Genomic DNA, 12,005 nt, shown 5'->3' with positions numbered 1-12,005 from the left:
TTTCGATGATGCCACTCTCTACGACCGTCAAGGGAAACAGATCGTCACAGCATACTTGGATCAGCCGTCCGATGATACTGTCTTCTCCCAGCCTCTGTACGCAGTCCCCATTCGGCACCTCATGACCGAGCATCGCCCGCGGTCAATCCGTTGCATCAATGTCCTGCTTCTTCAACAACCCGGGTGATGGCACGTTTCGGAGAGTTGGCGCGGCGGATATGGTTGGCACGGTCGACGATTCCCCGTTTGCGATACCGTTTCAAGTGTTCTTCTATGATGCCCCCTGGTTGAGATCAAGATCACTTGGGCTTGTCTTACGCCAAGCATCGGGATTCAGGTCCTGAACAACCGTCCACTCGTTCGTATGCCGGACCATTTGGTTAGACGCATTCTCGACCAAAGGTCTGGATGACGACGTCAACAAGCCGTTGCGGGATCCCGAGCAAAACAGCCTCAACAACTCGTTTGAGATCACGCCGACGGGTGGAATGGTCAACGACATACACCTCCTCGAGTCCACCCGCGAGGAATGCTTCACTCACCTCCGGCAGCTTGTGAACATTTCCCTGGTCTATTTGAAAAAGTAAAGAAAGCGGCTTAGACCACCTACGGCGTCAGATGCTTCATGGTCAAGCTTCTTCCGTGGCGACCTCCTGCTTCATACTTCTCGGTGGCATCTGCTTTGGTGACCGCAAACTCTTGGCCACCTACTCCAATTCAAGAGCGCTTATTGGGGGATCAGGTTTTCCTTGGTGGCGTTGCCACGGTGTTTCATGCCGGCCACATCACGCACATCATATACCCATCTAGAGGTCAGCACGCCTGATGTCTCGACTTCTGAACTTCGTGCTAGAACGTCGTGCAAAGGCCTTAGAGTCGCTGCGTTCTCAACTGCAGGCAACCCTCTCCTATGGTGTCGTGGTGCTGAGATCAACGACGGAATATCAATGAAAGAGTTCCTAGCGCATATACATCAGAACCTTGACATATCTAGGTTCCCGCCGTGAGTCACGACTCTGAATGGGTTCCCGGAACTTCCTTCGCGAAATGAGTACTTCCAGGTCCTAGACATCCCTCACTTACAGACATTTAGGTTTCCAGATCGCAAGGGCAAGTGGTGAAGTGAGACAGGATGGATTTTTGGTCGCTGATCAGAAGGCATTATTAATAGTTGATAAGGGCTTCATGCTTTCAAAGGAGTCATGGATTCGCTCTGCAGATAATATATTCCAGGTTGTCATTTTTCATCCGCCTTCCTCATTTCTCCTTGAGTGATGAAGGTGAATCACTTAGGTTCGAGTGTGAAAATCACGGGAGGGTCATTCCTCCTCCAATCTCGGGCTTTCCGTTGTGTTTTACCGGATCTTGTTGACGACATGGCGGTCATGCCATCTTCAGCCAGAGAGGAGGATCGGATCACTCCAGCCCCGAGCCGATAAGACGGGCGTCAGAGGTTTGCAGTGATATCGTTTTCTTTTCCATTTCGCCGCGTGGCAGCCACGTGGGATTCACATGGCGCCTCTGCCAACGACACCACCAACACGTGCAATAGCAGGTTCGCTCGGCTGACAGGAAGCAGGGGATCCTCCACCTTTATATTGAAGGATTCATCTCTTACGCAATATGCTCGGCACCCTCCGTTCTACCCCTCCGGCCAACGCCTGCAATTGACGTGTCGCAGAAAATATATGTTTCCTTTCCTCATCATGTTGGCTGACAGCATGTCGTTGAGGGGCTTTGGAGGTGGGGGGTTGTAGGAGTGTTCTGGAGAACCAGGTCCCCTGCGGACAGCGTGGTCGGGGAGGGCCAGCCGGCCGCTAGCCCGCGGATGGCGCCGCCGAGACCTGTGCGATGCCCGTTCCAGGCCCCGTTGGTCCGGGGCAGGGGATGCAAGCAGGGGGTTCGCGGCTTGCTCCAGGGCCGAGGTGGGTGTGACGTGCCCCCGGACCATGCCATCATCAACGCTCTCTCAGGTGGAAGGTAACTCTTTGTGAGAGACAGAAAGGGGTATGTCGACAACACAAGATGAGCCTGCTCATGATGCAAGACTTCCCGATCTTCCAAGACTGAAAAAGAGGGGACGATGCCCGCCGAATTGCCTGGCAATTTCTCTTGTTTAGTCCATGCTTGCTGATCTCCTCGGCCAACCGTCAATCATGGCGAATCTGACACCGTCTCGGGGAGGGTTCCGAAGGAACGCGGCGAAACGCTGCCAAGGATTCAGGATTCCCGCAAGGCGAAGATGTCACACCGCATTGGCCTGTTGTGTAAGCCAAGTTCTGGAACCCCTCCTCTGCTGCGGATGCGATGTTGACCAGACCCTCGCGCTCTCGCGGAAAACACTCCGGGCGCGCCCTCTTGAGGGACGTGCGCCGACAAGATAGCCGGAGAAGTTGCCCGATGAAGCAACGCAATGGTGAATTTGCGCCATGTTGGTGTGGCCTTGCTATTTGACAAGCTGCCAATGTTGCAGCCAAGGATCTGTTGGACGTTCTGGATGTTTTGGTTGTTGCGATTCTTGCGTTTCTCACTTTTGTGTTTCCCATCCTCTGACATACTCCGTAGGTCCCCAACGTTGGAGATGCAACGTCTCACGGCCCCCCTTGATTCCCTGATCCCCGAGAGCACGTGGCAAGAAACGCGGGATTTGACGTTATATTCTCCGGTGGCTACCCGCAAGGAATTGCCAACGGCCTGACCTTGTTCGTCCCATATTCTGGATGCGGCTGTGCCTTTCAAATCTCCTGTTGTTGCTGAGTATCGCCCCCACCGCCCATCTCCTGGGCTGCTCACAACGTCATTCATATCAACACTGAGGCTCGACAAGACAAACCGGTCGTACGAGATCTTACAGCCACCCCTTACTGAACCGGCCGATCAAGGCTGCCTCACGGAATACAGCAATCTCTCTAATCCATGATGTCTTAACCAATATAGACCTTCGACTTGCACCTCGTGCCTGAAAACAAACATCGACATAGACAGAATATATACTTCTGAGCATTCACATTCAAAGTTCCACAACACTCATTATCAAACGAACAACCATGGGACAAAAGCACTCTTCCGTTCTCCAGGTATGTCCTATGCCAATGAGTTAATACCTGTCTCTTCAACTTTCCACTTACACATTGACCCAGCCCTCCTACTTCTGCCCTTCCACGGGGGACGAGATCGACACTCCGCTAGGCCTCTGCCAGCAATGCCAGGCGAGCCACGACATTATCTGGCAATCTGTTTTCGTCTGCCCAAACACCGGCTACCGCATCGAGAGCCCGTCAGCCCGGCCCGACAAGGAGTGTCCATCATGTTTCCAGGTCCACACCCCTTGTTCAAAACGCGTTTTCGTCTGTCCCGTCACCTCTGCCCAGATCCGGCATCCACGAGACACGGGAGGGCGGTGCGAAAAGTGCCGCCGCACTCACGCCGATAACTCAACCCCTGCGGGAAGTAAGGAGTTGATTAATAATACGCAGAATTTGCGTCTGTGACCATTGGCTTCGGTATTATTCATCTCACTATGGCAAGGAGTTGGGGTTTTGGTTTTGAAACATCACAGGACCTGACGGACCAAAAAATCACGTGTCATTGGGAATTTGGATGGCAATACAATAGATAGACATTGGTGGTGGAAAGGCTCAACACGGAGTTGGTTTGATACTTCTGGATCATAGCAAGGAAAGGGGTACTGGTAATGGATGGATTTCTTTTCATTTCGTTTCTTGTGCTTTCTTCTCACTGGACATCATGATGTACCCGAGCTGTAGTTCACAGTTTGTCAAGAAAATGAAATGTCCCTCTGCTCTTTTTCCAACCCAATTACGCGGAGTTGAGACCCTTCGTAAACTTAGTTCCTGGACCACGATGCTGCCTTCATTACTGTATGACATATATTGGTTCTATTAAGCTAGTGTATTTCCCATTATATTACCATCATTAGATCCTAGCGAGACTTGTTGTCATTTTCATAATTGCCTTACGTAGGTAGTCTTCCAGGCTGATACAAAACTTTGCGGATGTACAGTCACTTCACATCCAAAATCTGCGAGTCATTTTCACTGCAGCAAGCTAGAAACCTTCTGCGGTAGCATGACTGGTTGGAACATCACCATTCGCTTTGCTGTCGCATCCAGACCCGCACCACAACGCCAGCACCAGAGGTATCCATGGACTCGACTACTCCGCTGTGACTCTGATGCAGGAACAGGCAAGTCGTTAAATCCAGAAACGTGAACTTGCACTCAAGTGGGAGGCGTCTTGAGTTCTTAAGGCTGGCCGCAGGAACACGCAAATTAGCCTGTTGGTGCGCAAGTATCATCCACCAGAAGGGAACCAGGATCGTAACACGTATCTGGTATATTAATCTTCGCGGGGTAGCCCTTTAACCACATATTATCTGTCCATCGGTCCAGGGTCGCGGTCTTGGTACGGGTAAGACTCGTTTATTGTGCCGCTATAATTAGTCCCTACACTCCACCTCTTGGCCCCGGCAGATACGACTTCGGGTGCTCCCGGCCTGTCTCCGCGAATATAACGGTCCGGACACCGCACGAGAAACTGGCAGGATCCTACAGCGGTTTTCTGGAACCGACGACGTCGTCGTGATTGACGTAACATTGGACCGGCTACGGTTTGCGGTCGCAACCTTGGTGGTTCGTCAGAATCAAATGAGCCCGGAAATCTTCAGATACTTAAATCGGCATGGAACGGCGCTCTACCTCCGGAATCTCCTATGATTCCGGCTCTTCGTCCCTAGACCAGGCGCTCACCAGGTGGATATATCCCCCTCCAGCTCGAGCCGTCGATACCTAGCCCTAAGAACTGGTCTCGTACGTCTCGCTCCCCATCATGGTCGCCTCATCGCCGTTCAAGGGCGCTCTGCTGCTGGCCCTCGGTGGCCTCTCGCAGCGGGCCGCGGCCGCTTGTACTCGCACCATCACCGCCCAGCCGGGCGACTCGTGCGCATCGCTTGCTCGGGCCGCCGGGATCACCATGACCGACTTCCTCCGCTCGAACCCGGACGTGTACGACTGCAACAACCTCATCCCCGGCTACGCCTACTGCGTCCAAGGAGTCGCGGACCCCGGCAGCGGCGGCTCCCAGCCCATCAGCAAGGATGGCCGATGCGGCGGGGGCGTCACCTGCTCCAACTCGGGCTTCGGCGATTGCTGCTCCCAGGCCGGCTATTGCGGAAGCACCCTCGACCACTGCGGCACCGGGTGCCAGCCGCAATGGGGCGTCTGCCTCGGCCCCGGCGGCGGCAGCAGCAGCAGCGCTAGACCCAGCACGACCCCCGGCGGCGGCAACCCCGGCGGCCCCTCGACCGTGACCGTCACAGTGACCCGGACCACCGGCGCGTCCACCGTCACAACGACGCGCACCGTGTCGGCGTCGGCCACTTCGACAGTGAGATTGACAAGCATCATTACCAGTGTGTCAACCATCACCTCTGTTTCTACCTCTACGCGCTTAGTCACGGCCACGACGTGCGTTGGCTCACCGACTACTGTCCGTACAACAGCGACGCCCTCGCCGACCGGTCGCCCCATTATCCCGGGCACGCCAACGAACTGTGAGTATCTCCGTCTGGCGCAAACTGACGCTTCTGTGGGAGAAAGAAGAAAAAGGGGGTTGGAATCAGGATCAGTGATGACGCTAATTCACCCTCTCAAAATAGGCTGGAGTTACGACCAAATCCTCACCGGCGATTCATGCCGCAGTTTGGCGCAGAGGAACGGCCTTACTTTGTTGGACTTGTAAGTCAACCCGGACAATATTAACATTGCGGATCATACTATGTCAAGGCGCGGAACTGGCTAACACGCTTTGCTTTTGCTTTTTGCGACAGCTATGCCATGAATCCTCAGGTAAGTCACCATCCTCCGCATTTCCCTCTGATAACGTGTCCCTACGTTTTATAAACAGAACAGTTTCTGACATGACATGGCAACAGATCGATTGCGACAGGTTGCTGGTTGGGTGGTACGTCTGTGTGAGGAGATAAAAGTCCACTCGGAAGGGATCACATGATCGGCTCGGGGAAGAAAAGTGCCCATCGGCTATGGTTGGGAAAAGGAGACCAATGTTTTGATGATATCCAAAGTTAATATGACTTTCTGTTCATCTGTTAATATACCTAAACAACTGGAAAATTCCGAACCACCATGATTTCGTGCCGAAACGAGAAAATCCGTGGCATGTCTGATTAGCCGTCTGTTGCCGCGAAGTTCGAAGACCCAATTTCACATGTCCAAGGAACCCGCCCTCCGATGCTAGACCCACGGCGGAAACGTTCACGTTCGAAGAGTTCGATGCTAGGTAGGTAGTTTCAGCCTCCTTGACGAAGAACCCGCTGGCCTCCTTCCGTCCACATTGACCTACTGTGTCACCATTACGCCTTCTTCACATACACCTCAAGCCCAGACTGAACCACGAAGAATGACGCGTGCGTTTTGAGCGGTCGCCCTGGATGAACAAGCTCGAAGCGGTACTCCCTCAAAAGACGAGGCACGACCTTGTTGATCTCAAGCAACGCCAGGTTGCGGCCGATGCAGAGATGACTTCCGCCACCAAACTATATATCGTCGTTAGCAGCTCACCAGATAGCCAGATGAAGGTATGAACGAACAATGGACACAAAGGCGAGAGGAAAGAAAATAATTCGAGCAAGCAGAACACAAAACGAAACCAAACTCACCTGAAACATATACCTCTCCATTCTCTTTACCCGTTCCTCATCCCCCAACCACCTCTCGGGCCTATACTCATCCGCATCCTCCCCGAACACTTCCCTATCCCTATGCAACACCCAGCCATTACACGCAACCGTCGTACCCCCAGGGAAGAAATGGCCATCCAGTTCCGCGCCCTCCGGGGGAACAAGCCGGGTGATGTTGAGCCCGACAGCAGGCCGGACGCGCATCGCCTCCTTGAGGCACGCCTGGAAGTACGCGAGTGATTGGGACTGGTTCCAGGTGAGGTTTCCTTGGGCAGGGATGGTACCGACGCGCACAGCATCTGAGAGCTCGCGCACGAGGCGCTCGTAGACGCGGGGATCGGAAAGGACGTGCCAGAAGAAGGATTGCATGGTTGAGGCGGTGGAGTCGGAGCCGGCGAAGCTGGGAAGTTGGGGCCAAGCGGTTAGAAAAGGATGGATGTGAGGTAATACTCATAACAGGGGAACGGGATGACCTACATGGCGCCATGAGCAACGGCAAATACATCACCCTCCGAAAACCGTTGCGGATCCTTGAGATGTCCCTGTATCAAGCTGGCCATGAGGTCCTGGCGGCCGTCGCCGTTGCGGAGCAAGCCGGCATTGTCCTTGTCAAACGGCTGCCGGCGGGCCATTTCCTCGAGAGCCATGCGAGTGATGAGGGCGTTCTTGGTGCTCAACCAGGGGATCAACTTCCACAGCGGGTTGCGGCGCAGCAGGTAATCGAGCTCAGGCACCTGGCCCACGATACCGTTGTATGTCTGCGAGCGGTCGATGGTTTTGATGGCGTCATCAACATCGCGGCCCTCGGCGAGGAAGCCAAAACTTCGACTGAACGCCACCTCGCCCAGCACATCGAACGCAAAGTAATGGAGATAATTCCCCAAATCAAACACACCCTTGCCAGACGACGCATTGTTATTAACATGCTCGTCAATCTTCCCCATCAACACTTCCACCGTGTCATCAATAAACGGACTCAACTGCTGCATTGCCGCCATGCCATACGGCACATTCGCCACGCGCTTCTTCACGGCGTGCACCTCCTCGCGTGTCTCAGTAAAGATGTCCGGGTTCTCGGGCGGCGGGAACACGGCGTAGAAGGGCGTCTTGAAGAAGCGTCTGCCGGCGCTGAGCAGGGTGCGCGCCGCCTCGGGCGATGAGACGGACACCTCATTGGGCGCGATGCGCACCACGGGGCCGTACTTGCGGTGCAGCGCAATGTGGTCGAGGTGGGTGTGGCCGGAGGCCGTTGACAGGACCTTCCATAGCCGGGAGACGGAGGCCAGGAAGGGACCGGGGTATTTGTGAAGAGGTGAGACGTAGCGCCGGTACAGCGCGCGGATGACGATGAAGCTGACGAGGATGAGCACCCAGTGGGTGGTGATCACGGCGATGGCAGTGCCCAGGAGGGATCGGGTTGCGTGTCCCTCCCCAGCTGCGTAGAGCACGCCCATGGTGAACGTCTAGGTAGTTAGGGGTGACCAATGGTGGACAGGAAGGTGATCAATTCGAACGATTGGGGTTGAACCTTCAAGAACACTCCCTCCGTCATGCAATGGAGCAAGGAGCGAGGAGCCGTACTCGACCTCAGATGCAAAGCACGACTGTGTCCGACACAACTGTTGAAGTTGCTTGGACTAGCGTCAGGCGGTGTTATAGGTGATAAACAGCGAGGCTTCTCGTCCTCAAAAGCACGGAATGGAGAGAACACACCCAGGGGAATCGTGGTTATATGCCCATTGAAGTCCATTGTCAGCAGCCATCTCCTCCGTGCTCTGGCCACCCTCTCCTTCTCCTTCAGGATACCACGGCTACACATCCCGCTGTCACAGGTAAACAACGAACCTCCAACACCACCTTTCGTGTCGCATCAGATAGCCGGCGTTCCATCTGCCGTGTTCCCATAAACTGCCCACGCGCAGGATCGGGATGGGAGCTGACGATTGCTGACAAGCCATGCAAGCTTGCTTAGAAACCCGGCTGAAGGTTGGCCACTCTCCTAATATGGCCCAACCATCCATTGTCACAGACCCGAAAAGACCTCAGGAACCTACCTTGCGTGGGATCCCGTCTCTCCCCGTTCCGCCTACTCGGGTCCAAATATGCCAAAGACAAGACATTGGGGTCCGCGCTGCGTGTGACTTGCTGTTGTGGCCTGCTCGGGAACGCGAAGCGGAGGAGATGATGCAGTCTAAACCAGGAACTGTGCATCTCGGACACCAAAAGTAGACAGCGAGCCACGCGGGGCTGGGGAAGAGGGGGAGTGATCAGGCGGGATGCGGAGTAAGCAGATGGGGAGGGGATCTGGGGAACTGGTGCTCCGCCAGTGTTGGAGAGCAATCTGAATCGAGATTGTACCCAAGACCCAGAGAATTTCGGGGCTGTTGGCCCAAGTCCATGTACCCGGTAGCGGGTGACTCTGGCTGTCATTAACTTACCTGAGATGCAACGAGGATGACGACACTGATATTGGGCATAGCTATCTGAATTGAGCGAATGGGACAGTTACATCAAGCCAGCCAGCTACTACGACTTAGCATCTTCCCAAGGATCCCTCTATTAGTGACATGTATATATCTTCGCCATCTCTCTGCAACCCCCAGCAAGTGTTTACCCGTTCTTTGATGCCTTTCCGACTCTCTTTCACACAGCCGGGGAGTCGTCACAATTCTTCGGTAGAGGATGGACGGGATGCATCAAGTCAGGGTGCATGCCCCAATGCATGTACGCTGCAAGCTCGCTGTACCCTTCCATCGGCAATTGTGTTCTGGGTTATGGCCATCCACTATGGTGACTCTCTCATCACTCCACTGCAGCATACACGGTTGCAGGCCTGGAGGTCCTGATCCTGAACACCTTCTGCCAGGAGTAGGGTAAGGGGCAGCATACAGACTTTCATCACACACACACATGCTAGCAGAAGACATGGACCGCTCTGCATCCCTAGCTGCAGTTGTCCGACAAGACCCTTCCTCGTTTTAGTCTCTACCTCGGGCAAGACACAATGAACAGGAACATCCGAAGAAATCCTTTTGACCCATGGACTCCAAACTCCAAAATGTACCCCATGCAAACCAGGCCGGGAAGGGTCATCCAGGCTGATCGACCAGAGGCCTGCCGCCCCCAACACCTCCCCAAATGCACCACCCCATGATTTACCTAATAAGTGTGCATACCCCCCATCAAATACCGCCCACCTTTCCCGCCGCCTTCTTCTTCTGCTGCTTCAACTTGGCCTTGCGCTCCACAATCTCCTTATCCAACTTATCCTCACCAGCCTCCGGCTGTGGAGCAGCCTTCTTAGCCTTCTTCTTCGGCCTCTCCGCCTCCGCCTCCGCGGGCGCCGCGAGCTCCTTGCCCTTCTCCTCCACCGCGGGCGGCGCAGCCTCCTCCAACGGCTTGCGCTTCTTGCCAATGTTTGGCTTCTCCGCCGCCGGGCGAGCCTTGCCCGGGAGCGCGCTCGGCGGCTCCTGCCCGTCAGGCACGACCTTGGACTCGTCCAGCCACAGCTCGTCGGTCTGGTAGATGGGCAGGGCGGCGGTCTCGGGGCCCTTGACGTAGATGTTGCGCACGTTGCGCCAGCCCTGCGGAACGAAGCGGCCGACGAGCTCGCGCACCACGGTCGTCACGTTGTCGGCCAGGTGCTCCGGCTCCCACGACGCAAAGCCGACGCGCACGGCAGTGTTGGTCGTCGGGCTCAGGTGGACCAGGGCGGCGCCCATGGCGCGGCGAATCTCGTTCACGATCTCGGCGGCTGGGCGGGCGTTGGCGTTCTCGGCCGGATCGCGCTTCGGCTTCTTGCTGCCCGTCTTGGTCGAGGGAACGCGCTTGCCGTTTTCTTTGGGCCGCTGGGCCATGAGCACGACGGGGATGGGCCGCTTGACGGTGGTCTTGTAAAAGGTTTTCCCCAAGGCCTTGGGGAGGCGGTTGATGATGCGGTCGTCAGCGAGGAAGACATGGTGCTCGCTAAAAAGCTTGCGCTGGGCCTCGAAGGCTTTGAACTTAGCGCGGAGGTGGCTGATGTCGATAACACGACCGATCTTGGCGCGCAGGTCCTCGGGGAACTCATCGGCGACGAGGTTCTTGTAGTAACGCTGCGGATCGGCGGTGATCAGGCAGATGCTGATGTCTTCGGCGGTGTTGAGCGGGTGTGGGAGGACGATCTTGCCAGGTTGGAGACCTAGGTTGTACAGGCTGTGTTAGCTTTGAGGGGCGTTGAGACGAGGAAGACCAGCACATACGGTGAGAATCGTGAATGTGCTTTTTGGTGGTGAGAGTCAGCCAGATGGGCGTCTCGGCGATGGTCGACTCTTCGTCGGCGAGAAGATCCTTCTTGCCATCTTCCCGGGGCTGTGCCGCCGTCTTCTTGATGTGGGCGACGAGGGCCTTGCAGGCTTTCAATGTCTGGGCCGGGTCGACAGGAACCACCTCGGCATCGGATGCCTTGACGACAGCTGTTGAGTTGGACATTGTCGCAGGTTTGTGACGAATCGGCGACAGTCGGGTCCAAAGTTGATGCTGGCCGTTTGTTGTGCCGTTGTTTTCGGATCTCGAACTGCAACAAGCAAGCAGCCAGGAAATTTTGGCTTATCAAAGACCCACTTTCCCTTCTTATCGATTGGCTCAAGGCCTCTGCGGCCGGGCGGGATGCCATCCCTGCCACTTGCCTGATTCGGTAAGTGGGGAATTCGTTGGACAACTCAGCCCACACCACAACCTCGACGTACACATCATCAGGGCCAACCATCACCAGTTCTCAGTTGAACGCATCTTCGTCATTCTGACGGCGATCGCCAGGGCCGCTAAATCAACCTCATCTACGGCCTAAAAATGGACACCTAGCATTGTTTACATATCATACATTCCGACAACTCAGATTCTCACCTACAACTGGCAATGGCTGCTCCGTCCGCCATCCGTCATCCACCCCCCTCCTATCTCTGACTAAAACCAAGATCAGATAGCCACACTACCTTTTTGTGATCCTCCTCCCGAGAACCCCAGTCATAGAAGTAATGGAAGGATACAATACATCATACAGATAGCGACAAAGCAGGAAACAAGACCGACCAAACGCGCAACCCCGAGAAAACGCCATGCGCTATGCAACCCTCCGAGGCAGGCAAAGAGACAGAGGGAAGAGATAAAAACAGAGAAAGCCAGATGAGGAGAGAAAATGAAAAGGCGACACCGAGCCAGATCAACACCACGATGAAGCGAGCAAACAGTCCATTGCCCAATTCCAGCCATACGACGGCAATATTATCCGAGAAGGCCCGTTGAGCAC

At 55.1% G+C, this 12,005-nt stretch overlaps 5 protein-coding genes across 5 annotated transcripts; 3 read left to right on the top strand and 2 right to left on the bottom strand.

The window, feature by feature from the left end:
* Positions 1-3,047: 3,047 nt before the first annotated feature.
* Positions 3,048-3,491, top strand: VTJ04DRAFT_5339 (uncharacterized protein; the record flags this gene model as incomplete). Its single annotated transcript, XM_069363444.1, has 2 exons — positions 3,048-3,077; positions 3,141-3,491. The coding sequence occupies 2 exons, from the start codon at positions 3,048-3,050 to the stop codon at positions 3,489-3,491; spliced, it is 381 nt and encodes a 126-aa protein (XP_069220290.1).
* A 1,357-nt stretch (positions 3,492-4,848) lies between these two features.
* On the top strand, positions 4,849-6,004 carry VTJ04DRAFT_5338 (uncharacterized protein; the record flags this gene model as incomplete). The annotated part of the gene is made up of 4 exons (XM_069363443.1): positions 4,849-5,572; positions 5,678-5,756; positions 5,849-5,867; positions 5,954-6,004. The coding sequence occupies 4 exons, from the start codon at positions 4,849-4,851 to the stop codon at positions 6,002-6,004; spliced, it is 873 nt and encodes a 290-aa protein (XP_069220289.1).
* Positions 6,005-6,391: 387 nt separating this feature from the next.
* VTJ04DRAFT_5337 (uncharacterized protein) lies at positions 6,392-8,172 on the bottom strand (the record flags this gene model as incomplete). Its single annotated transcript, XM_069363442.1, has 3 exons — positions 6,392-6,574; positions 6,698-7,118; positions 7,196-8,172. 3 exons carry the CDS (start codon positions 8,170-8,172, stop codon positions 6,392-6,394), a joined length of 1,581 nt encoding a protein of 526 aa, XP_069220288.1.
* Positions 8,173-9,900: 1,728 nt separating this feature from the next.
* Positions 9,901-11,188, bottom strand: VTJ04DRAFT_5336 (uncharacterized protein; the record flags this gene model as incomplete). Its single annotated transcript, XM_069363441.1, has 2 exons — positions 9,901-10,898; positions 10,960-11,188. The coding sequence occupies 2 exons, from the start codon at positions 11,186-11,188 to the stop codon at positions 9,901-9,903; spliced, it is 1,227 nt and encodes a 408-aa protein (XP_069220287.1).
* A 426-nt stretch (positions 11,189-11,614) lies between these two features.
* On the top strand, positions 11,615-12,001 carry VTJ04DRAFT_5335 (uncharacterized protein; the record flags this gene model as incomplete). The annotated part of the gene is made up of 2 exons (XM_069363440.1): positions 11,615-11,636; positions 11,760-12,001. The coding sequence occupies 2 exons, from the start codon at positions 11,615-11,617 to the stop codon at positions 11,999-12,001; spliced, it is 264 nt and encodes an 87-aa protein (XP_069220286.1).
* Between the last annotated feature and the right edge of the window lie 4 nt (positions 12,002-12,005).

The sequence above is a fragment of the Mycothermus thermophilus genome, assembly GCF_041956435.1.
Source record: "Mycothermus thermophilus strain CBS 625.91 unplaced genomic scaffold VTJ04scaffold_3, whole genome shotgun sequence".
Taxonomy (NCBI): domain Eukaryota; kingdom Fungi; phylum Ascomycota; class Sordariomycetes; order Sordariales; family Chaetomiaceae; genus Mycothermus; species Mycothermus thermophilus.
The sequence above is the reverse complement of the archived record's forward strand: the minus strand, read 5'-3'. Positions and strand labels throughout refer to the sequence as shown.